The sequence below is a fragment of the Nerophis lumbriciformis genome, linkage group LG18 (assembly GCF_033978685.3).
Source record: "Nerophis lumbriciformis linkage group LG18, RoL_Nlum_v2.1, whole genome shotgun sequence".
NCBI lineage: Eukaryota > Metazoa > Chordata > Actinopteri > Syngnathiformes > Syngnathidae > Nerophis > Nerophis lumbriciformis.
Genome location: NC_084565.2, coordinates 32,704,122 through 32,729,231, shown reverse-complemented (window position 1 = coordinate 32,729,231; position 25,110 = coordinate 32,704,122). Strand labels below are relative to the sequence as shown.

The 25,110-nt window shown below is 39.7% G+C and overlaps 1 protein-coding gene across 6 annotated transcripts; it reads left to right on the top strand.

The window, feature by feature from the left end:
- Positions 1-355: 355 nt before the first annotated feature.
- nmu (neuromedin U) lies at positions 356-23,186 on the top strand. Of its 6 annotated transcripts, none has more exons than XM_061978597.2 (9): positions 356-589; positions 12,989-13,044; positions 13,129-13,185; positions 13,262-13,315; positions 13,375-13,404; positions 19,089-19,160; positions 22,722-22,775; positions 22,852-22,894; positions 23,054-23,186. In XM_061978597.2, the coding sequence occupies exons 1-8, from the start codon at positions 421-423 to the stop codon at positions 22,885-22,887; spliced, it is 528 nt and encodes a 175-aa protein (XP_061834581.2). In that variant the 5' UTR covers positions 356-420; the 3' UTR covers positions 22,888-22,894; positions 23,054-23,186. The 6 variants fall into 6 exon arrangements, with proteins under 6 accessions (XP_061834581.2, XP_061834582.2, XP_061834578.2 ...); XM_061978598.2 differs by having other exon boundaries at positions 23,051-23,155; XM_061978594.2 differs by having other exon boundaries at positions 13,262-13,404; positions 23,054-23,155.
- Positions 23,187-25,110: the final 1,924 nt, after the last annotated feature.

Here is a 25,110-nt window from a genome sequence, read left to right as displayed (position 1 = left end):
GCCTCTCTGGGCCCCCCTCCATCATGGGCCCCTAGAATCCGTCTCCTTTACCCCCCCCCTTTACCCAAACATTGTAAGAGTAGTGTTACTTTACAATAATAGGACTTAAGTGAAAAAACCCCAAAACGCGGGGTTTTGCTTGGTGGCGAGACAGAATTTGCCATCAATCCCACGTGGGTGCTCGGCATTGTCCGTGGGTGCTCGGGCCCCGAAGCACCCACGTGGATCGGCGCCTATGGGTGTACCTAATGTTCTGTCCACCACAGATGCCACGAAGACGCCTGCACGCCCAATGCAACCTTCTCGTCCAATCCCGTCCCCCTTTCCACGCGTGGGCCTCCGGTGACGCAATCCAACAATGTGCGTTCGTATTTGTCTGACTCCGGACTCCCAACTCTCATACCGCAGGCAAGAGGAAACATGACGAACCAGAGTCAGAACCAGAACTCTTTGGTGCGGCGCGGAGCCTCCAGCAGCAGAAACAACGCGAGCCGCGGGACGAAGTTGAGTGCAGGAAGCATGAATCCTCTCAGCCTGGCGTCCATCAGCCTCGCAGCCTCGCTGCTCCTCGTCGTCCCACTTTGTCACAGTAAGTCTTTTACACATCGGCAAACTTTTTCCTGTTGTTTTTCGGTCTTAGTTGTGTTGTTTAATTCATTGTTATACCGGTTGATGTCACGTGATAACAATGTTTCGCACTTGTCTTGTATTCTTTCTTGAAACTGGTATTTTATTTTATTTTTTAATGATAAAGGCATTTCATTTCAGAATATCTCTGAAAAAAATAATTTATTTCGGCCAGCAGAAATCATTAAAAACAAAACTCAGTTGACAGTAAAAAGTCGTTCTCGCAATTGTTGGATATGACTTTAAAGCATAACCAAGCATGCATCGCTATAGCTCTTGTCTCAAAGTAGGTGTACTGTCACCACCTGTCACATCATGCCCTGACTTATTTGGACTATTTTGCTGTTTTCCTGTGTGTAGTGTTTTAGTTCTTGTCTTGCGCTCCTATTTTGGTGGCTTTTTCTCTTTTTTTGGTATTTTCCTGTAGCAGTTTCATGTCTCCGATATTTCCCGCATCTACTTTGTTTTTATCCTTCTTCGTGGGGACATTGTCGATTGTCGTGTCATGTTCGGATGTACATTGGGGACGCCGTCTTTGCTCCACAGTAAGTCTTTGCTGTCGTCCAGCATTCTGTTTTTGTTTACTTTGTAGCCAGTTCAGTTTTAGTTTTGTTCTGCATAGCCTTCCCTAAGCTTCAGTGCCTTTTCTTAGGGGCACTCACCTTTTGTTTATTTTTGGTTTGAGCATTAGACATCTTTTCACCTTCATACTGCCTTCCGCTGTTCCCGACATCTACAAAGCAATTAGCTACCGGCTGCCACCTACTGATATGGAAGAGTATTACACGGTTACTCTGCCGAGCTCTAGACAGCAGCGACACTCAACAACGACACATCATTTGCAGACTATGTGAAATTAGATCAAATAGGTGAAATTAGATCATTTCCAATTCCCACGGCACACCAGATTGTATCTCATGCGCGGCACAGTGGTTGAAAAACACTGCTATAGGCATTTCACGGCACGCTAGTGCAGTGTTTTTCAACCTTTTTTAAGCCAAGTCACATTTTTTTCACTGAAAAAATCCGGAGGCACACCACCAGCAGAAAACATACTTTTTTTTTTTTAACTCAGCAGCCGATATTGACAGTAAAAAGTCGTTCTCACAAGTGTTGGATATGAATTCAAACCATAACCAACCATGCATCACTATAGCTCTTGTCTCAAAGTAGGTGTACTGTCACCACCTGTCACATCACGCCGTGACTTATTTAAATTTTTTTGCTGTTTTCCTGTATGTAGTGTTTTACTTCTTGTCTTGCGCTCCTATTTTTGGTGGCTTTTCCTGTTTTGTTGGTATTTTCCTGGAGCAGTTTCATGTTTTCTTTGAACGCTATTCCCCGCACCTGATTTGTTTTCGCAATCAAGATTATTTAAGTTGTGCGGACGCTATCCTTCTTTGTGGGGACATTGTTGATTGTCATGTCATGTACGGATGTACTTTGTGGACGCCATCTGCTCCACACGTTGTAAGTCTTTGCTGTCGTCCAGCATTCTGTTTTTGTTTACTTTGCAGCCAGTTCAGTTTTAGTTTCATTTTGCATAGCCCACCCCTAAGCTTCAATGGCTTTTCTTAGCGGCACTCGCCTTTTGTTTATTTTTGGTTTAAGCGTTAGATACCTTTTTACCGGCACGCTGCCTCCCGCTGTCGTCTGCATATTGGGATCACGACAAACATCTACAAAGCAATTAGCTACCTGCTGCCACCTACTGATATGGAAAAGTATTACATGGTTACGCTGCCGAGCTCTGGACAGTGCAGACACTCAACAACGCCACATTTGCGGATTATAATTACTGGTTTGCAAAAAATATTTTTATCCCAATGAGGTGAAATTACATAATCTCCCACAGCACACCAGACTTGAAAAACACTGCTATAGGAATTTCACGGCACACTAGTGTGCCGCAGCACACTAGTGTGCCGTGAGATATTGTCTGGTGTGCCGTGGGAAATTATGCAACTTCACCTAATTGGTCCAAAAAATATTTTTTGCAAATCAATAATTATAATCTGCAAATAATGTGCCGTTCCTTAGTGTCTGTGCTGTGTAGAGCTCGGCAGGGCCGGTAACCATGTAATACTCCACGTCAGTAGGTGGCAGCTAGTGTTGTAACGATACCAATATTTTGGTACCGGTACTACAATTATTTCGATACTTTTCGGTACTTTTCGGTACTTTTCTAAATAATGGGGACCACAAAAAAATTGCATTATTGGCTTTATTTTAACGAAAAATCTACATCAAACATATGTTTTTTATTGCAGTTAAGTCCTTAAATAAAATAGTGAACATACAAGACAACTTGTCTTTTAGTAGTAAGTAAACAAACAAAAGCTGTATGCAGTAACATATTGTGTCATTTATCATTCTATTATTTTGTCAACATTATTAAGGACAAGTGGTAGAAAATTAATTATTAATCTACTTCTTCATTTGCTGTTAATATCTGCTTACTTTCTCTTTTAACATGTTCTATCTACACTTCTGTTCAAATGTAATAATCACTTATTCTTCTGTTGTTTGATACTTTACATTAGTTTTGGTTGATACCACAAATTTGGGTGTCAATCCGATACCAAGTAGTTACAGGATCATACATTGGTCATATTCAAAGTCCTCATGTGTCCAGGGACATATTTCCTGACTTTATAAACATAATATTCGTTTTTAAAAAACAAAAGAAGATGTTGTGATGCCAAAAAATATTGACGTAATCAGAAGTAGTATCGACTAGATACGTGTCTGTACTTGATATCATTACAGTGGATGTTAGGTGTAGATCCACCCATGGTGTTTGTTTACATTTTGATGCCATGAGCTACGGTGTGTAGTGAAGCATGTTTAGCTATTCCTCGTCCTACAGGGATGATACTTGTAAGAAACGTACTTTATTTGTCGCCATGGTGACCAGGATTAGTGATTTAGAAGTAGGTAAAACACTGCAGACTGCGGGCGAACTAGCCATGTTTTAAAGCACCTCTTCCTGAGGGCGTTTCAGTGTTATAACTTCACCTTTATTTTTAGTTTTTACACCAAAATGTGTCCGTTTCCCTTTTCTGTCTACACACTGTGTCTGCTTGTAAGTACGTTTCAGAGGCGATAAAGTACCGAAAATGATTCATTAGTATCGAGGTACTATACAAATACCGGTATACCGTACAACCCTAGTGGCAGCAGGTAGTTATTTGCTTTGTAAAAGTCGAAATGTGTCGGGTGAGAGGAGGAGGGTTTGTCGTGAACCCAATATGCAAAAGGTAAAACGGTATGTAACGCTTAAACCAAAAATGAACAAAGGGGAAAGGAAAATGCATTGAGGCATAAGGATGGCTGTGCAAAACGAAAGTAAAACTGAACTGGCTACAAAGTAAACAGAAACAGAATGCTGGACGACAGCAAAAACTTGCAGCGTGTGGAGCAAAGACGGCGTCCACAAAGTACATCCGTACAGGACTTGGCAATCAACAATGTCCCCACCAAGACATTGTCTCCAAATATTGGAGTCTTTTCTTTTCTTTTCAACAATTTGACACTTGTTGAAAAGAAAAGACTCCAATATTTGTACACAACATTTATTTGTCATTTATTTGCACCAAACTTACTAACAGGTTTATCTACAGTTCTTTCAGGCTGTATTTTGGTATACAGGTGCAGAAAATTGCACTACTTAAAGGCCAAATGCTCTTTTGTGTCATGTTATCTAATTTTACAATTTTTGTACCATATTGGGTTTTGTACTTTCATTATTTAATGTTACTACTTTTCAGAATATTTTTTTTTATACAATATTATTTCAATGCATATCATATGGTACACTGTAATCTAGTGAGTTCAAATAAATGTTCTAATATACTGTATATAATGTTTTTATTCTTCCATCAGCTAATAAAAACATCTTTGACAATCAAAGATGTTATCGAACGTAGTAGCGTATAAAATAACTAAATGGGAAAAAAAAGAAGTTTCTTTGCTGAGTAACTAATTACTCTTACAATGAGGTAACTGAGCAAACCCACTTACTTTTTGGGAGGAGTAATTTGTAACTGTAACTAAATACTTTTTTAAGGTAAGATGTCATACCAAAGACTATAAAAATGGGACCCATTACCTCCCTGCTTGGCACTCAGCATCAAGGGTTGGAATTGGGGGTTAAATCACCAAAAATGATTCCCAAGCGCAGCCACCGCTGCTGCTCACTGCTCCCCTCTCCTCCCAGGGGGTGATCAAGGGGATGGGTCAAATGCAGAGGACACATTTCACCACACCTAGTGTGTGTGTGACTATCAGTGGTACTTTAACTTAACTTAATGACAATGTCAATATGGCTTTTGTATTTGTCACTGCCTGATTTACATGTGCAGAAATCAGCAACTTTCGTTGGTAGTTTTTCCAAAATATGGGCGTTTAACAAATTTTTTTAAACAATGGTTCATTCACAAAAGTATCAACTGTTAATCTACTTTGAATATTAAAATGACTTTTATCCATCCATATTCATTTTAATTTATTTTATTCATTTATTTCAGGAAATGACACAAAAAAGGTACAAGGTAGACAACACATAATAATATTAATTAATATAATGCAAAAGGTAATGTACAGTATGTAAGCACAATGATCCAGTTTTGCCTGAAAGGGGGTGGGAAGAAGATCATTTATTCCATCCCACCCCCAGTTCTCCATTCAGTGATTAATACATTGAGCTTCACTGTTACTTTGTTTAAGGATTATAATACACATGTTGTATCATAGTGGCATTACCACAGGTAACAATAATTATTACACTGTAACAATAATATGTAGCAACAATGTAGGAAGAATGAACAATACCAATAATGGTAATAGACAACATAGCAATAATAATAATATAATAATAATGGATTAGATTTTATATCGCACTTTTCTATTATTAGATACTCAAAGCGCTCAATTTAACCACCACTGATAAACACATTTGTTTTAAAGTTGTCCTTGAATACTGATGTTTGAAATGACCTTTTCTTCTACGCTCTTCATTCTCAGAAGTGATGACAAACATTTTTTTGTAAATTTGCTGGTAATGTTTTACTTTTAGCCTTAAACATAACACATAATGTCTGTAACTTTACTAGCTCCTGTAGTTTCAATAAACCAGAATAAATAAATAATATGTTAGTGTGTTCTAAGTAATCTACTTTATAATCCTTATAGCTATTTTCTGTAGTTTATACAATGCCTTTATGTTACTCTTATATGTGTTCCCCCACACTTCCACACAGTAGCTGATATATGGCAATATAAGTGCACAATACAATATACACATTGCCCTGTAATCTAACACATATTTGACCTTGTTTAAAGGGGAACATTATCACAATTTCAGAAGGGTTAAAACCATTAAAAATCAGTTCCCAGTGGCTTATTTTATTTTTTGAAGTTTTTTTTCAAAAGTTTACCCATCACGCAATATCCCTAAAAAAAGCTTCAAAGTGCTCGATTTTAACCATCGTTATATACACCCGTCCATTTTCCTGTGACGTCACATAGTGATGCCAACACAAACAAACATGGCGCATAGAACAGCAAGCTATAGCGACCTACTCAGTGGCCTAGTGGTTAGAGTGTCCGCCCTGAGATCGGTAGGTTGTGAGTTCAAACCCCGGCCGAGTCATACCAAAGACTATAAAAATGGGACCCATTGCCTCCCTGCTTGGCACTCAGTATCAAGGGTTGGAATTGGGGGTTAAATCACCAAAATGATTCCCGGGCGCGGCCACTGCTGCTGCCCACTGCTCCCCTCACCTCCCAGGGGGTGATCAAGGGTGATGGGTCAAATGCAGAGAATAATTTCGCCACACCTAGTGTGTGTGTGACAATCATTGGTACTTTAACTTTAACTTTAACTTTTGACATTAGCTCGGATTCAGACTCGGATTTCAGCGGCTTAAGCGATTCAACAGATTACGAATGTATTGAAACGGATGGTTGTAGTGTGGAGGCAGGTAGCGAAAACGAAATTGAAGAAGAAACTGAAGCTATTGAGCCATATCGGTTTGAACCGTATGCAAGCGAAACCGACGAAAACGACACGACAGCCAGCGACACGGGAGAAAGCGAGGACGAATTCGGCGATCGCCTTCTAACCAACGATTGGTATGTGTTTGTTTGGCATTAAAGGAAACTAACAACTATGAACTAGGTTTACAGCATATGAAATACATTTGGCAACAACATGCACTTTGAGAGTGCAGACAGCCCAATTTTCATCAATTAATATATTCTGTAGACATAACCTCATTCGCTCTTTTTTCCTGAAAGCTGATCTGTCCAGTTTTGGAGTTGATGTCAGCAGGCCAGGGAAGCTAGGGTCGATATTCTTCTCTTGATCATCTTCGGTGGTATAAGGGACGGTGTGAGCCAAGACATCCAGGGGGTTTAGCTCGCTCGTCTGCGGGAACAAACTGCCGCCATTGCTTGCCGTGCTACCGAGGTCCTTTGTCCCTGAATTGCTCACACACTCCGGCAGATTCAATGGGGGTCTGGCGGCAGATTTCTTTGACTTTATCGTTGGAAATGCATCTGCTTTGAGTGTCGCAGGATATCCACACATTCTTGCCATCTCTGTCGTAGCATAGCTTTCGTCGGTAAAGTGTGCGGAACAAACGTCCAATTTCTTGCCACTTTCGCATCTTTGGGCCACTGGTGCAACTTGAATCCGTCCCTGTTCGTGTTGTTACACCCTCCGACAACACACCAACGAGGCATGATGTCTCCAAGGTATGGAAAACAGTCGAAAAAACGGAAAATAACAGAGCTGATTTGGAAATGGCGGATTGCTTCCCGATGTGACGTCACGTTGTGACGTCATCGCTCCGAGAGCGAATAATAGAAAGGCGTTTAATTCGCCAAAATTCACCCATTTAGAGTTCGGAAATCGGTTAAAAAAATATATGGTCTTTTTTCTGCAACATCAAGGTATATATTGACGCTTACATAGGTCTGGTGATAATGTTCCCCTTTAATATAAAAATACTCTTAGATATCTTTTTCCGTACATGTGCAAGATGAGATTTCCATGTCAGACCATCATCCAGTATCACTCCTAAAAATTTAAGTTCAGAAACCCTTTCAATATAAATTCCATCTATTGACAGTTTAATCGTTTCCTCCATTTTCCTTTTACAAAAAATCATAAACTTAGTTTTTTCCACATTTAACGATAATTTATTGACATCAAACCATCTCTTAAGTTTAATCATTTCCTGTTCAATAATGTTTGATAACGCTTTTAAGTCATGTCCCGAACTACAAAAGTTGGTGTCATCCGCAAATAATACAAATTTCAATAACTTTGATACCTCACATATATCATTAATATATCAAATAAACAATTTTGGTCACAAAACCGAACCTTGTAGAATTCCACATTCAATCCTCATTTGTTCAGATGTATTACCCACAAAATCCACATACTCTTGTCTACTATCTAAATAACTTCTCAGCCAGTCTAAAACTACTCCTCTCACACCAAATGAATGCAACTTGGACAATAATATAGAATGATCTATAGTGTCAAATGCATACTTGCCAACCCTCCCGGATTTTCCGGGAGACTCCCGAAATTCAGCGCCTCTCCCGAAAACCTCCCGGGACAAATTTTCTCCCAAAAATCTCCCGAAATTCAGGCGGAGCTGGAGGCCACGCCCCCTCCAGCTCCATGCCGACCTGAGTGACGTGTTGACAGCCTGTTCACACGTCCGCTTTCCCACAATATAAACAGCTAATGATCGAGGGCGAGTTCTTGGTTTCTTATGTGGGTTTATTGTTAGGCAGTTTCATTAATGTCCTCCCAGCGCGGTAACAACACACAGCAACAGCAGTCAAGTTTTCGTCTACCGTAAAGCAGTTCGTCTGCCGTAAACAGCAATGTTGTGACACTTTTAAACAGGACAATACTGCCATCTACTGTACATGCATATGTGACCCACCCATAATGTGTCACATTTTTGTGTTGATTTATTTATTTTATTTTGTGGTTTGAATTCGTTTTTGGAGCTGTCATTACACATTTATCAGTATTCACATTGGTCAGTAGGGGGCAGTAGGGCGTTTCTTCCCAATTGAATGCTATCACCTGCAGACCGGAAGTGTCTTGTCATTCTGATGAGAGCGACCAGTTTGTGAACAATTGAAACGTCCTGTGTGCTTTTTCCTCCTGTATAACAGGTTAGTTTTGGTGAATCAACTCACTGAATAATATCAATGTGATCTTTATAAGTTTAAGTACACATTCTGATGGTGGAGCCTAACTCTAAAGTGTTTGTGAGTTGTAGTTTGTATTTGTGAATGAATCCAGTGCACAGCTGCAGTAATCAGTACAAAAAGGCGACGTTAGTGCGCAATGTTTATATAGGAACTTCTGATCCTAATTCAGACTCCCAAATTAGAGCTCCCGTTTTCTTATTGATTTTATAATGTATATTTGTATAATGTGTGTGTTCTGAAATAGTGACAGAGAATAGAACAAGGATGGACAATTCAACCCTTAACTCAACAATGAGTAGATGAGTGTTATGTGTGTGTATATGTGTAAATAAATGAACACTGAAATTCAAGTATTTATTTTATTTATTTATATATATATATATATATATATATATATATATATGTATATATATATATATATATATATATATATATATATATATATATGTAATAATATATATATATATATATATATATATATATATATATATATATAGCTAGAATTCACTTAAAGTCAAGTATTTCTTATATATATATATATATATCTTAACCACGCCCCCTCCCCACCCCCGACCACGCCCCCCACCCCCCACCTCCCGAAATCGGAGGTCTCAAGGTTGGCAAGTATGCAAATGCTTTTTTAAGATCGATAAACACCCCTATAGTGTATTTCTTATTATCAGTTGCTGTTGCTATATCCTCCATTATATTCATTACAGCTGAAGCAGTGGATCTATTGGTCCGGAATCCATACTGGCTCTCACTCAACAGCATGTTCTTTTCAATAAAACTGTCTAATTTTTCTACAAATATTTTTTCAATTATTTTAGAAAATTGTGACAGCAGTGACACTGGTCTGTAATTAGTGAATCTATGTTTATCTCCCGTTTTAAAGAGTAGAATTACCTTTGCTACCTTCATTCTAGACAGGAAGACAGGAAACAATAACCAGCGATAACAATAACCGAGCTTAAATAGACCAAGAACTGATTAGCAGCAGGTGTGCCTCAAGGTCCGCCCCTCGCCGAGTAAGAAGGAACTGAAAAAATAAGCACAACAGGGAAAATGCAGGCTCACAATAAAAGGGAAGGCAGGAGAACAATAAAACACAACAGCTAGACTGTTATTTGGCACTAGAACATTCATTATGAAGTAGTTTTTAGTACAAAACATGCATCAAAATAAATTTTAAGTAAAAAGTATAACAATCGTTTCACATAAATAATAAAGTGTAATATTTTTTTGTGAAGGCGTGGGTTGGCCTCATTCAGCCAATTCATCCTTCCATTATTTATTCATGCATCCGTAGACCCCCATCCGTCATCCAACATCTTGCTCCATGTCTATGCGATACTGCAGATAATATCTATACATCCATGATATCAGACACATGTGATGCACGTCGACTTTGACTGACGACTCATGGCGTGACACGCTCCTCTGGTGTCAAAGGGATCTTTGCGTTGGCGGTCGGGCTGTCAGCTGCGTCCAATGGCCTTATTTTTTCTTGTCAACACGAACAGAACAGGAGTATTTTGCTAATCGACACGATAAGTGCGTGTTCCAAAGCAGTGTTTTTCAACCACTGTGCCACTGAGATACAGTCTGGTGTGCCGTGGGAGATTATGTAATTTCACTTAATTGGGTTAAAAATATTTTTTGCAAACCAGTAATTATAATTTGCAAATATTGTTGGTGCTGTCTAGAGCAGAGTAACCGTGTAATACTCTTCCATATCAGTGGGTGGCAGCAGGTAGCTGATTGCTTTGTAGATGTCGGCAACATGGTTTGTTGTCGTGATCACAATATGCAGACGACAGCGGGTAAAACGGTATCTAATGCTTAAACCAAAAGTAAACAAAAGGGGAGTGCCACTAAGAAAAGGCATTGAAGCTTAGGGAAGGCTACGCAGAACGAAACTACAACTGAACTGGCTGCAAAGTAAACAAACACAGAATGCTGGACGACAGCAAAGACTTGCAGCGTGTGGAGCTGAGAAGGCGTCCACAAAGTACATCCGTACATGACATGACAATCAACAAAGAAGAATAGCAACAACTTAAATAGTCCTGATTATGGTTGCAAAGGGGTGGAAAGTTTCCGGTAAATTTCCGGAAATTTACCACGGGAAGTAATGCTCGGGAAGTTTGGAAATATCGACCATTTTTTGATTATTCAAAGTTGGACACCGTCCATGGGAATTAATGGGAGTATATGGGAATTAATGGGGAATTACAATAATGATATATTATTGGGCACTTGTCTACATGCTGCTGCACCTTTGTGGCATTTTTGACATAGCTCTTTGCACAGTATTTGCAAATGTACCCAGCCTTTCCGCCTACATTGGTTGGGGTGAAATGTCTCCACACATCAGATGGTGTATGTGGCATTATTCTGTTTGTATTTATTTATTCTTGTAAAACACTAATGCAATGCCACACACAGATATAAATAGTCAGCTAAACAATTGGAGTAGTCTTTAAAAATATTTTACTGATGGACAAATGAATAGAAATAGATCTAGATCAGTGGTTCTTAACCTTGTTGGAGGTACCGAACCCCACCGGTTTCATATGCGCATTCACCGAACCCTTCTTTAGTGAAAAATAAAATGTTTTTTTTTTTTTCAAATTCAAGACAAAGTTATGTTTTTTTACTGGTGCTCAAAATGAACCATGCATGAACATCACCTTGTTCAAAAAACAAAACCAACACAGTGCATGAACTCACAACAAAATACACACCTGAAAACCAGTGTGACTTCTGCTGTTTCGGGATCCATAATACGGCAATAGGGAGAAGTTTTTATTTACATGAGTCGGGTGTGTCACCGAACCCCTAAGGCCGACTCACCGAACCCCTAGGGTTCGATCGAACCCAGGTTAAGAACCACTGGGCTAGATGAATAAATGAACACTCAATCAGCATGCTAAATCAAACTATAACCTACATCCTTGTATGACAACAGAATGGCTAGCAGAACAGAAGGCAGAGGAAACTACACGTATTGATTTAGTATTTGCGAGTTGAACTTTACAGATCACAAAAAAGGTAAATTTGGACCGCTAACGTTGTTAGCATAAATGAATGGGATTTAACATAGAGAAAATTTGCATCACGGCTAACGGAGAAATATTTTCAGTTCATTATGAGACTGTGGTGGTACATAAACCTAGCTATCTAGAGATATTGGCCCCAAAATCATTAAACAAGTACAGGAACAGCTAGCTAGTTTAAGTGGAAGTCTGCTGGAGTAGCCTACTGTCATACAGTAAGAAGAAATTACACCTCTATTCAACTTAAATACCATAGATCAAATATATTTACCAAAGTAATATCAAAACTTACCTGACTGGATGAAGTCCTTGGGCTCAAATACTAGTGCTGCTGTAGTGTGTAGCAGGCTGGGAATTATCTGTGCATGTGATGGAGGAATGCACAGTGCAGGGTAGAAATTCTACTGAATTTGCATTAAATCAGGTTGTTTTAGCTAATAATCATGCTGCAAGATCTAGCATGTTGCATTCAATGTTTATTCCCATTAATTCCCGTTAATTCCCATATATTCCCGTTAATTCCCACGGAAAGTTTCCAACTTTGAATATTCCCGGAATTTTGCAACCCTAGTCTTGATTGCTAAAACAAAGCAGGTGCGAGGAATAGCGCTTAAAGGAAGACATGAAACTGCTACAGGAAAAGCCACCAAAATAGGAGCGCAAGACAAGAACTAAAACACTGCACACAAGAAAACACCAAAAAAAACCAGAAAATAAGTCACGGCGTGATGTGATAGGTGGTGACAGTCCACCTACTTTGAGACAAGAGCTATAGTGATGCATGATTGCTTATGGTTTAAAGTCATATCCAACACTTGCGAGAACGACTTTTTACTGTAAATATAACGACTGCTGAGTTTAATTTTTTTAATGTTTTCTGCTGGTGGTGTGCCTACGGATTTTTTCAGTGAAAAAAATGTGACTTGGCTTAAAAAAGGTTGAAAGACACTGTTCGAAAGTAACAGCTGATGGACGCTCAGAGCTGAAAACAACGAGAGAAGCGCTTTGTCATCAAGGTCATCTTGAGGTTGAACCTTTGTTTTCTCGTGCTGCAGGCGCTCCGGTCGTTCTTCAACAAGCCACAGCCGATCAGAGGCAGCTTCTCAGCCAGGTACGCAGCATCTTCTCTCCTCCTCCTACCGTCTCTTCTTCTTCATCTCTGTTCCTCTTCGTGCCCTGCTGGGAACCTCCACAGATGGACGCCGCCTGCTCCTCTTTCTTCTCGGCAGACGTCAAGTTTGCCCTCAGCGAGGTTCGTGTTCGTCAAACCGGCTCAAAGTTCAGAGTTTCCGCTTCTGTCTTGTTCACAACGTGACGTCTTTTTCCAGGTGTCCGACATCTTTGGGGAACTTTGCGTCCTGATGCTCGTTCAGAAGTCGAAGGTGACACTCTTCTTTCTGTGTGAGGCTAAAATAAAAGATGTTTTCTTTCTTTTTTTCAGGAGCTTAGAGAACGGGGAAATAACAAACAGGTAAGCGCAGAAGTCATTTTCCACACAGTGGACAACACATTCATGACATGATGCCTGTTATGAATTGATCAAGGTGTGACCCCAGGATGCAGAGACAGGAGGCAATGTTGAATACAAAAAAAGGAAAAATTTAAAGGGGAACATTATCACCAGACCTATGTAAGTGTCAATATATACCTTGATGTTGCAGAAAAAAGACCATATATTTTTTTAACCGATTTCCGAACTCTAAATGGGTGAATTTTGGCGAATTAAACGCCTTTCTAATATTCGCTCTCGGAGCAGGAAGCAATACGCCATTTTCTCAAACACCGGGTCAAAACAGCTCTGTTATTTTCCGTTTTTTCGACTGTTTTCCGTACCTTGGAGACATCATGCCTCGTCGGTGTGTTGTCGGAGGGTGTAACAACACGAACAGGGACGGATTCAAGTTGCACCAGTGGCCCAAAGATGCGAAAGTGGCAAGAAATTGGACGTTTGTTCCGCACACTTTACCGACGAAAGCTATGCTACGACAGAGATGGCAAGAATGTGTGGATATCCTGCGACACTCAAAGCAGATGCATTTCCAACGATAAAGTCAAAGAAATCTGCCGCCAGACCCCCATTGAATCTGCCGGAGTGTGTGAGCAATTCAGGGACAAAGGACCTCGGTAGCACGGCAAGCAATGGCGGCAGTTTGTTCCCGCAGACGAGCGAGCTATCGACCCTAGCTTCCCTGACCTGCTGACATCAACTCCAAAACTGGACAGATCAGCTTTCAGGAAAAGAGCGCGGATGAGGGTATGTCTACAGAATATATTAATTGATGAAAATTGGGCTGTCTGCACTTTCAAAGTGCATGTTGTTGCCAAATGTATTTCATATGCTGTAAACCTAGTTCATAGTTGTTAGTTTCCTTTAATGCCAAACAAACACATACCAATCGTTGGTTAGAAGGCGATCGCCGAATTCGTCCTCGCTTTCTCTCGTGTCGCTGGCTGTCGTGTCGTTTTCGTCGGTTTCGCTTGCATACGGTTCAAACCGATATGGCTCAATAGCTTCAGTTTCTTCTTCAATTTCGTTTTCGCTACCTGCCTCCACACTACAACCATCCGTTTCAATACATTCGTAATCTGTTGAATCGCTTAAGCCGCTGAAATCCGAGTCTGAATCCGAGCTATTGTCGCTAAAGCTTGCAGTTCTTTCCGCCATGTTTGTTTGTGTTGGCTTCACTATGTGACGTCACAGGAAAATGGACGAGTGGTTAAAATCAGGCACTTTGAAACTTTTTTTAGGGATATTGCGTGATGGGTAAAATTTTGAAAACAACTTATATATAATAAGTTTTATATATAATAAGCCACTGGGAACTGATTTTTAATGGTTTTAACAATTCTGAAATTGTGATAATGTTCCCCTTTAATAAGTCCAAAAAGGGTTAACAAAAGGCGATGGGGCAGTAGTGCACACCATGAATACTAACAAAACAGGTTCCTCAGTGGTCAACGCGGAAAAAGCCAGAGCGCACAAAGCACAGCATAAGTCCTCTTTAACTCAACGAGGCTAGGAAACAAACACAAAGAGGTTAAGATTAACAGGACTAAGAAAAGGCAACGTGCCAAGACGGACGAGGCGAAGCAGGCACATGCACGTGCGGGGTTCAGGAAACATTGACCAGCAAGGTCAAGCTGTGAGTGACGAGCCTAAATACTGGCGAGCTAATTGCGAGCAGGTGTGCCACAAGGTCCGCCCCTCGCCAAAGACGAATCACTAAAAAACACAACAATGCCTTTACAAAGTTACTAGTGACTTAGGGTTGCGCGATATCCAAAAATAACAATATAAATTCTTTTCGTTAGGTCAGGAAAAAACACGGAGGCTATTTCATCCCTACAAGCCTGTTTCGCAGGTTTCCCTGCTCTTCAGGGGAGTTTCTCCCCTGACCTAATGTCAGGTTCAAACACTGATGACATCTATTAAACAGACGAGAATCAAGGAATCATGCAGAGACAGAGTTACATTTTGCTCAATTAAGGAGAGACGTTATTCGGGCTGTATTCTAGTTACAGATCCAAACTTCGCTCTAAAGTCCATCCCATGTGCTTCCTCTATTTATTTGGGAGGTCCCTGGTTACATCACTGAAGCTGTCGCTGAGGGAACCGGGTAATCTCGACAGCTCCAGTTAGACACAATATATAATTACACAAGAAATGCAAATGTGTTGACGCTGGTGATATCACCTTGTCTCTGCTCTGTCTGCGTCAAGGCGGTGTTCCGCCTTGGCAGTCAGCAGGCCGTTCCTGGACACAGACACTGGTACGAGACTGGCTTGCAATATTTTGTATTGCTAGCTTTGCACAGACAAAGAAAAATACCACTTCAGCACAATTAATAATAACTATGGCAACGGCCCTTAAGCATAAGAGTTGTGTGATAATATATACATAATTATTCTAACACCTAATGAATATTCCGCTCTCTCAATATAAACCACAGTAGCCTCGGCAATATACAGTCGTGGTCAAAAGTTTACATACACTTGTAAATAACATAATGTCATTTGGCCACTTTGGTATTGTGGCCAAACAGCTCAAATTTTCTTTCATCTGACATCACATGGACAAGGATAAGACCTTCTGGAGGAAAGTTCTGCGGTCAGATGAAACAAAAATTGAGCTGTTTGGCCACAATACCCAGCAATATGTTTGGAGGACAAAAGGTGAGGCCTTTAATTCCAGGAACACCAAATACACATGAGCAGGTACGATTACGGTAGGTTCGAAAATGTGGTTTTGCAGCTGTTCTAAATGTGTCCACTGGATGTCGCAATAGCAATTATTTGTATCTTTGTAGATGATGCTACATATGTACAAAATAAACCACATGATATTAGTACATCAGTCGAGGAACATTATCAAACTACATAAATAACATACTGTAATTTGATATACATTTTTTTATTTTGATCGATTACCAATTAGTTGACTGGTGAACATTATCACATCCTTTATTCAGAAAATATAAATAACGACAAATAAAGATGGAATAATATTAACCGGAACATGTAAGTGTAAAAAAAAAAACCCCAACAACATTATGATTTGTACATTTTCAGAATGTGCTTGTTCTATTTTTAAACAAAGAAAACAATCTGAAGTTGTCTTTATTTCTAAGTTATCGTGCCGTGATTTTACCAGTCCGGCTCACTTGGGAGTAGATTTTTCTCCTAAAATGACCTAAAATGAGTTTGATACCCCTGGTTTATACAGTGAGTATTGTACTTATTACACACCAGCTGCTTGATCGTAACATGCATCTTAGTTGTACTTTTTATTTACTAAAAATAAAGCAAAATACGTCCTGGGCCAAAAATTACTTCATATTCTCTACTGCTCGCTAGTGTTACCATATCTGAGTTATTGTGCAGAAATATGGGGAAATAACTACAAATGTGCGCTACATTCGCTAAACGTGTTACAAAAAAGATCAGTTAGAATAATACATAATGTTGGATATAGAGAACATGCAAACCCTTTATTTATTGAGTCAAAAATATTAAAGTTCGGTGATTTGGTAAAATTGCAAACAGCTAAAATGATGTACAAAGCAAACTATAACCTGCTACCAAATAATGTACAACAATTCTTCTCAACTAAAGAGGAGAAATATAACTTTAGAGGAAAAAATAATTTAAAACATTTATATGCACGTACAACACTTAGAACTTTTAGCATATCAGTATGTGGAATTAAATTATGGAATGGATTAAGTAAAGAAGTTAAAAATTATTGGAAACAAGATATTCTTCATCTCAGTATGTTAATAATGACTGAAATAATTAATTAAATATTACAAAACTGTTGTGTATACTAATTCATAGATGTTATTTTATTATATAAAAAGGTCAGTAAATGATTCTATATATTTGTAAACGCTCTAAAGTGGGAAAGGGGTAGGATTAAATAAGCTTTGCTTCTTCCTACTCCTTTTCGGGCATGATGTAAAATGAAATGATATGCAATTGTGTGATGTATTATGCTGTAAGTGTGTTCATGTTCGAAATAAACTAAAGAAAGAAAGAAAGTAAAAATAACTAAGTAATATCGCAAATGCTAATCAGTAGCATGCATATGGCATATCCAACGCATAGTTGCCAACCCTCCCGATTTTCCCGGGAGATTCCCGAATTTCAGTGCCCCTCCCGAAAATCTCCCGGGGCAACCATTCTCCCGAATTTCTCCCGATTTCCCCCCGGAGAACAATATTGGGGGGGTGCCTTAAAGGCACTGCCTTTAGCGTCCTCTCTCACCTGAAACCTTCACCCCTTAACAGCCACATGCTGTCCAGGACGTCTGCTTTTCCTACATATAAACAGCGTGCCGGCCCAGTCACATAATAATGTAGCGTTAGACGGGTTTGACAAAGGTCTTTACTGGAAAATGTCAAGAAATGCTGACACGTTTTATGATCTTTTAAGTGGTTTAATTATAACATTAATTTCAAGCACACACTCACAAGTGAATGCCACGCATACTTGGTCAACAGCCATACATGTCACACTGAGGGTGGCCGTATAAACAACTTAAACACTGTTACTAATATGCGCCACACTGTCAACTGTTGCGTTTTGGACCAGTTGTTCCTCCCAGGGAATTCAAGTCACAAGTCACTCCCAAGCTCTTTACGACACTTAAAGCTGAGTTGGAAAACCACCAGAGACAGAATAGGTATTTTGTAATATATTGGCAAAGCTTTGCAGATATATTTTTGAGACCAGTCCAGCATAGAACATTCTATCGCGCCGCCAAAATGGTCTGTCTCCCCCGATCAAAAACCCCTCTCCTCTCCCTCCCCCCCTGGCAGTCATGTCTCTCTTAGCCAAAACAAATGCTTATTATCGCTCTCTCTAACATTCCTCACTTCAAGGTTAAGCACACAGTTTTGCAGACAACCAAAAGACCACTTTTGGAAGAACACGAGCTGTTTTCAAATATGACTATGAAATAAAAGTAGTAACACTTAAATTCGGATATATGTAAATATCTGCCTCCGACACCAAACAAGAATGACAAACACATTTCGGGAGAACACCCGCACCGTAACACAACATAAACACAACAGAACAAATACCCAGAACCCCTTGCAGCACTAACTCTTCCGGGACGCTACAATAACATCTTACGGCTTTTGGAGCTCAGTGCACAACTGCACACACAACAAGAAGGAGACGAAGCAGAAGAACGAAGAAGAGACATGGCTACGACGAGTAAGAAGAAGAAATACGCTTGCAAGTTCCAAAATGATTGGAAAAAGGAATTCATTTCATCCAGGACAGCTCGAAGGGGAAGGGGCATGCTGCCGGAACCTCAACCCCGCCCCCCAAACCACGCCCCCAACACCCCCGTTCCCCCCTATCTCCCGAATTCGGAGGTCTCAAGGTTGGCAAGTATGATCCAACGTCAGTTAGCAGCTGAGTGGATGGGTGCAGCAGATACCAGGAACAAGTTTTGACATCTTCATATTGGTTGCAGCTATGATCATCATCCTGCAAACTACTTCGAGAAAACTAATGCAAGCACGATGAGAACATACAAACTCCACACAGAATGCTAACCACTAGGCACCGTGCAGCTATTTGTAGCCTATGACTGAACGTGTTTTTTTTACACATGTCTTTATTTTATGTTTGTGTGTTGATCAGAGTCCTATACAGCCTCTCCTGCATCTGGTTTCTCATCTGCATACCCGAAGCGAGAGAGGACTGTCAGTGCGAGTATGTATCCCTCCAGTTTATGAAATAATACCATAACGCTGCTGGAAAACACTCAGCTGCATTATCTACGACGTCCTACTTATTGCATCTGATGTGATGTTGTGATATATTGTGTACCACTTTCATGCAGCAGATGGTCAATGATTGTTTGCATGTACAGTAGTAATGTTGCTCCGCATTAGCTGTTCTTTTTCCCAAGCCCTGCGTAATTGTGGTTGGAAATTATAGCAGGCAAAGGGTTTGTTTTTGTGTGCGAGTATCCCTGCAAGACGTCGACGCAAAAAAAAAAAAGATAAAAGAAAAAGGATCAACTATAAGTGAGTGAGTGTGACTCAGTCGAGAGCAAACAACAACAAAATAACTTGTTCGTTGGATCACATTGTGAGGAAGACTGCAGTTTGTGTGATCAGCAGAACGAGCAAACTGTGGTGTGAAACCTACAGTTAACGCAGTGTTTCCCAAATAGTGGGTCAGGACTCTTTCCGGGAGATTCTACAAAAGTACAAAAGTACATTTATTCCCTTAGCATGTTACAAAAAAGAAAGGCCAGTTAGAATAATACATAATGAGTGGTACTTACAGTTGACAACCTTCACACAAAAGTCACAATTTCTCTGCGATAATGAAGATTTTGGCAAAATGAGGGTAATAAGTTATTTTTTTAGGTCGTTCTGCGTATTTCTTTACATTTATTGTGCCGTTTTTCAACCTTTTTTGAGCCAGGGCCCATTTTTTGCGGTGAAAAAATCCAGAGGCACACCACCAGCAAAAACCATTAAAAAATGAAACTCAGTTTACAGTAAAAAGTCGTTGTCGCAATTGTTGGATATGACTTTAAACCATAACCAAGCATGCATCACTATAGCTCTTGTCTCAAAGTAGGTGTACTGTCACCACCTGTCACATCACGCCGTGACTTATTTTGAGTTTTAGCAATCAAGAATATTTTAGTTGTTTTTATCCTTCTTTGTGGGGACATTGTTGATTGTCGTGTCATGTTCGGATGTACATTGTGGACGCCATCTTTGCTCCACAGTAAGTCTTTGCTGTCGTCCAGCATTCTGTTTTTGTTTACTTTGTAGCCAGTTCAGTTTTAGTTTCGTTCCGCACAGCCTTCCCTAAGCTTCAATGCCTTTTCTTAGGGGCACTCACCTTTTGTTTATTTTTGGTTTAAGCATTAGACACCTTTTTACCTTCACTCTGCCTTCCGCTGTTTCCGACATCTACAAAGCAATTAGCTACCGGCTGCCACCTACTGATATGGAAGAGTATTACACGGTTACTCTGCCGAGCTCTAGACAGCACCGACACTCAACAACAACACATCATTTGCAGACTATAATTAGTGGTTTGCAAAAAAATATTTTTAACCCAAATAGGTGAAATTAGATAATCTCCCACGGCACACCAGACTGTATCCCACGGCACACTTGTGCCGCGGCACAGTTGTTGAAAAACACTGTGTTAGAGCATGTGCTGGTCACAAAACACTGTTTGTGTTTCATGCCTAAAATGGCGATACTTAGCCTGCGGCTCGCTGGCCCGTCTTCACTTGCTAAATGTATTACATTTGCACACCTGCTCTTACATTCTCCCAGGAGAATGTATTTATTAGGATTATTATTATATTTTGTTCTACATATTTAAGTAGTATCAACAATAATAATAATAATACCATTTTTTTTTTGTGACACACTTAACTTGACCTCGTGTACCAACCATGCTGAGCTGGGTTTTTATTTGAATTGATTTGCTGTCATTCACATTTTATTCTATTGATAAATCTATTCCTATTAACCTTAGCTATTTATAACCTACTGCAGCGGTTCTCAAACTGTGGTACGCGTACCACTAGTGCTATGCAGGCTTCATCTAGTGGTACGCCAAAGAATCACTTGATTAAAGTACAGTGTTTTATTTTTACTATATCCAAACAGTTGTGCTGTTCAAAGTGTGTTCAATGTTAAAGTGGCCAAACATATTGAATATACTTGTTAAATAAAACGTTGTTTTTAATGAATACTTAGGCCTACAACACTACTGTATTTTAGTGTTGGCCATTATGGCGGTACTTGGAGAGCCAAATCTACAACTACACTTTATTCTTTAAAAAAAACTATTGAAGTGAAGTGAAGTGAATTGTATTTATATAGCGCTTTTCTCTAGTGACTCAAAGCGCTTTTACATAGTGAAACCCAATATCTAAGTTACATTTAAACCAGTGTGGGTGGCACTGGGAGCAGGTGGGTAAAGTGTCTTGCCCAAGGACACAACGGCAGTGACTCGGATGGCGGAAGCGGGGATCAAACCTGGAACAAAAAACCTGGCGGTCCATGTTGGTCTGAGGTGAATTATGATATTGATGTTTGCTGTATGTGATATGTATTGCGTGTGACTTGTCTATTTTATTATTATTATTTATTATGGGTTGATTGGCAACACTAAATTGGCCCTAGTGTGTGAATGTGAGTGTGAATGTTGTCTGTCTATCTGTGTTGGCCCTGCGAAGAGATGGCGACTTGTCCAGGGTGTACCCCGCCTTCCGCCCGATTGTAGCTGAGATAGGCTCCAGCGCCCCCGCGATCCCGAAGAGAATAAGCGGTAGAAAATGGATGGATTATTATTATTATTATTACACGATATAGTTTCTTTAATATTTTTTATATTTTTGCTGCTGTGTAAATTGTACGGAGCCCCTAAAGGGACATGGGAGAATTTTTTTTTTTAGATATGTATCTCGTGTGCACGAGAAACTATCTATATTTAACTATATTTAGATACATATCTAACAAAAATAAAAAATCCATGTCCCTTTAGGGGCTCCGTACAATTTACACAGCAGCAAAAAAATAAATAATAATAATAATAATAAAGAAACTATCTTGTGTAATAATAATAACAATAAAATAATAATAAAATAGGCAAGTTACACGCAATACATATCACATACAGCAAACATCAATATCATAATTCACCTCAGACCAACATGGACTTCAATAATTTTTTTAAAGAATAAAGTGTAGTTGTACATTTGGCTCTCTAAGTACCACCATAATGGCCAACACTAAAATACAGTAGTGTTGAGCGTATATCGAGCGCACAAGAAACTATCTCGAGCGCACGAGAAACAAAAACATTTTTCACCCCATGTCCCTTCAGGAGCTCTGGAAAATTGGTATGTTTGGGGCAGGTGTTTTTACAAGACCTTAGGGTCTTCTTAACCTGTCACGCACATATTTTTGCTTTGCATTGTATTATGTTCTTTTTTTTTTATCTTTCTTTATGTGTGCAAACAAAACAAAACAAAAAAAAACATTTTCTGAGGTGGTACTTGGTGAAAAAAGTTTGAAAATCACTGACTTAGTGTATTTATAACTTTTTTTTTTTTTTTTCATGTACACATACATCTTGTGGTACTCATTGGGCTAAATCTGGGACCTCGGGTACTAAATGTCGTACCATCTCATGTGTCTCGTGTGCCGGTATGACAATACATTTTTCAATGTGTATTCATTTCAATCTTTTTTTTTTTTTTTTTACTAAATGGTTATTTCCGCACAGGCTGAACTTCAGGGACCTGCTGGAATCCAGAGCAGAGGCTACTTTCTCTATCGGGTAAGACTAAAGTAATAATCAGGAAATGTAACCCTTAATAGTAATGTGGCTATTATATTTGTTGATGTTTTTGCAGCCTCGGAACGGAAGAAGAGATTTAGAATACCAGTAGCAGAAAGGTAATAGGAGTACATTTTTTGTTGTCACATCAGGTTCACTGCCAGACACTAGTACCATTGACAGCCTCATTAATAGCTACATGCCATGTCAGAGACTCGTGTGTGCAAATCCCTCTAGTTTAACGGTGTGTGGGTGTCCACGTATGACATTGTGAGCAGGGAGATGCCAACTATCCCAAACCCCGGCCCAGGCAGCTGCACCAGACCACCGAGTGACCCAGGACTCCACTGAATTCTGACACTGCCGTTTACTGAATGTACACAGATAATGTAATATAATATTAATAAAAACACAGTGCTCATTTGTCCAGATTGTATTTTCTTTCTCTTCAGTCTCCTTGTTGGGACACCCTCTTTTCAGCACCGCAGTGGGGGAAATGTGAATTTTCCTACATTAATTCCAACTGTCTGTAAGGCCGTGAATGTGTCCTGGCTGCTGATTGGATGAGCAAGGAAAGCAAAGGAAAGAAGGGGAGCCTGTGTGTCTGCACCTTGAGAGAATAGTCTCCATGAGTGTGCGACCCCCTTAAGCGTACCATGAATCCAGTGGCGGGCCGTGCGTATCCCACCTAGGCCTTCAGTGATGTCCGACTTCAATGATTACCTCTCAAAATACCATCATTTATGTCACCACATGACTATTGCCGGAGAAATACTACACAGAAACACATTTACGCACTACTGATCATTGATTCACATCAACAGTGTACAAAACTGGTTATTTTCTGGCGCATTTACAAATCAAGAAACCTGCATCAGCAATTAAAACATATCTTATGTGGTACTGTCAAAATTAAGATTGCAAAAAACATATAAAACAAAATATTTGAACTCACAATTTGTAGAACCCATTCGAGATTCCCGAGTTGGCCGACATCGTCTCACAAGATGTAGTTTCTGTTTAAATATCCTTCTTGAAAATGGCCTTGCAAACATATGTGTTGTCTTGTCTAATCATAAAAGATGCAGACGAGGCGTGTTGGCTGAGTTCTTAAAGTTTACTCCACAGCGTGCTCATCAAAAACATCCAGCTGCCGGCAAGTCTACATTCAACAACCTAAACAGGGGCTACTGCGCATGCTCTTCACTACTGTGGCATGCTGGGTAATGGAGTTCTTATGTTACCTAGCTCATAACATCACAATATATATCTGCCTTAGGCCAGCTAGAAGGCCTTACTGACAACAACTCGTGATCCGATTGGCTATTGCAACTGTCTGTCAAATGTTTGTTGATTCTGAAGGCCTCGGGCAGATTTGGTACAGCATGGCAACATAAACTAGCTGAATTCTGATTGGATAAAAACTCTTAACCTAAAAACAACAGCGCTGGAAGGAGCATAATATGACACGAAGAGAATATGAATACTTTTAGATATTTAGGGAAAGTAAAAAAAACAAAAACTTTTATCTTTAATTATGATTATGATTTCTAGTTATGTTAGGCCAGCAGAGAATCACAATGCATTATAAATTAATAGTGAGGCCCAAAGAAAACATCTTAATACGGAATCTACAAGTCATTGAGGCTCGTGGATGGGATGTGGATGTGATGCGCCTACGCTGCAGAAGACGTGCAGAAGAGTGTTTTGAGATAAGATCTGTATATCGGTTTGGATCGCAAGCAAACATTTGAGTTGCGCTAGTATTAACTTATAGCCAGAGATGGACATAACTTTATTTTCCAACCATGAGAGGGAAGAAAGTGAACGTGCAGGACAGTGCTGTGAAGAAGAGAATGATATTCGTTGACATTTAAAAAAGAAATTATCAAAAATAATTATGCAATTTGAGTCCAGTTTATTTCTAACATGCATCACATATTTCCAGTTGTTTCATTACAGCACGTCCGAAAAGGAGTAGGAAGAAGCTGAGTTTATTTAATCCTACCCCTTTTCATACCGAAGCAATTGTATCCAATTTCCTTGCTCTCTGTAACATAACAGTGAACATATAAATAATAAACAAATAATGTACCATAGTAAGTAAACAAATATTAAATACAGACCGCTCTGACTGCAGTGCCCTCTGCTGGTTGTTCGGGGGAGTGTGTAGGTCACATTTATTTTGTGGTAGGAATGTCTCATCGACACAAAAGCAAAAAAGCGATCCACATATGCAAATCCATCCATCCATCCATCCATCCATTTTCTACCGCTTGTCCCTTTCGGGGTGGCGGGGGGTGCTGGAGCCTATCTCAGCTGCATTCGGGCGGAA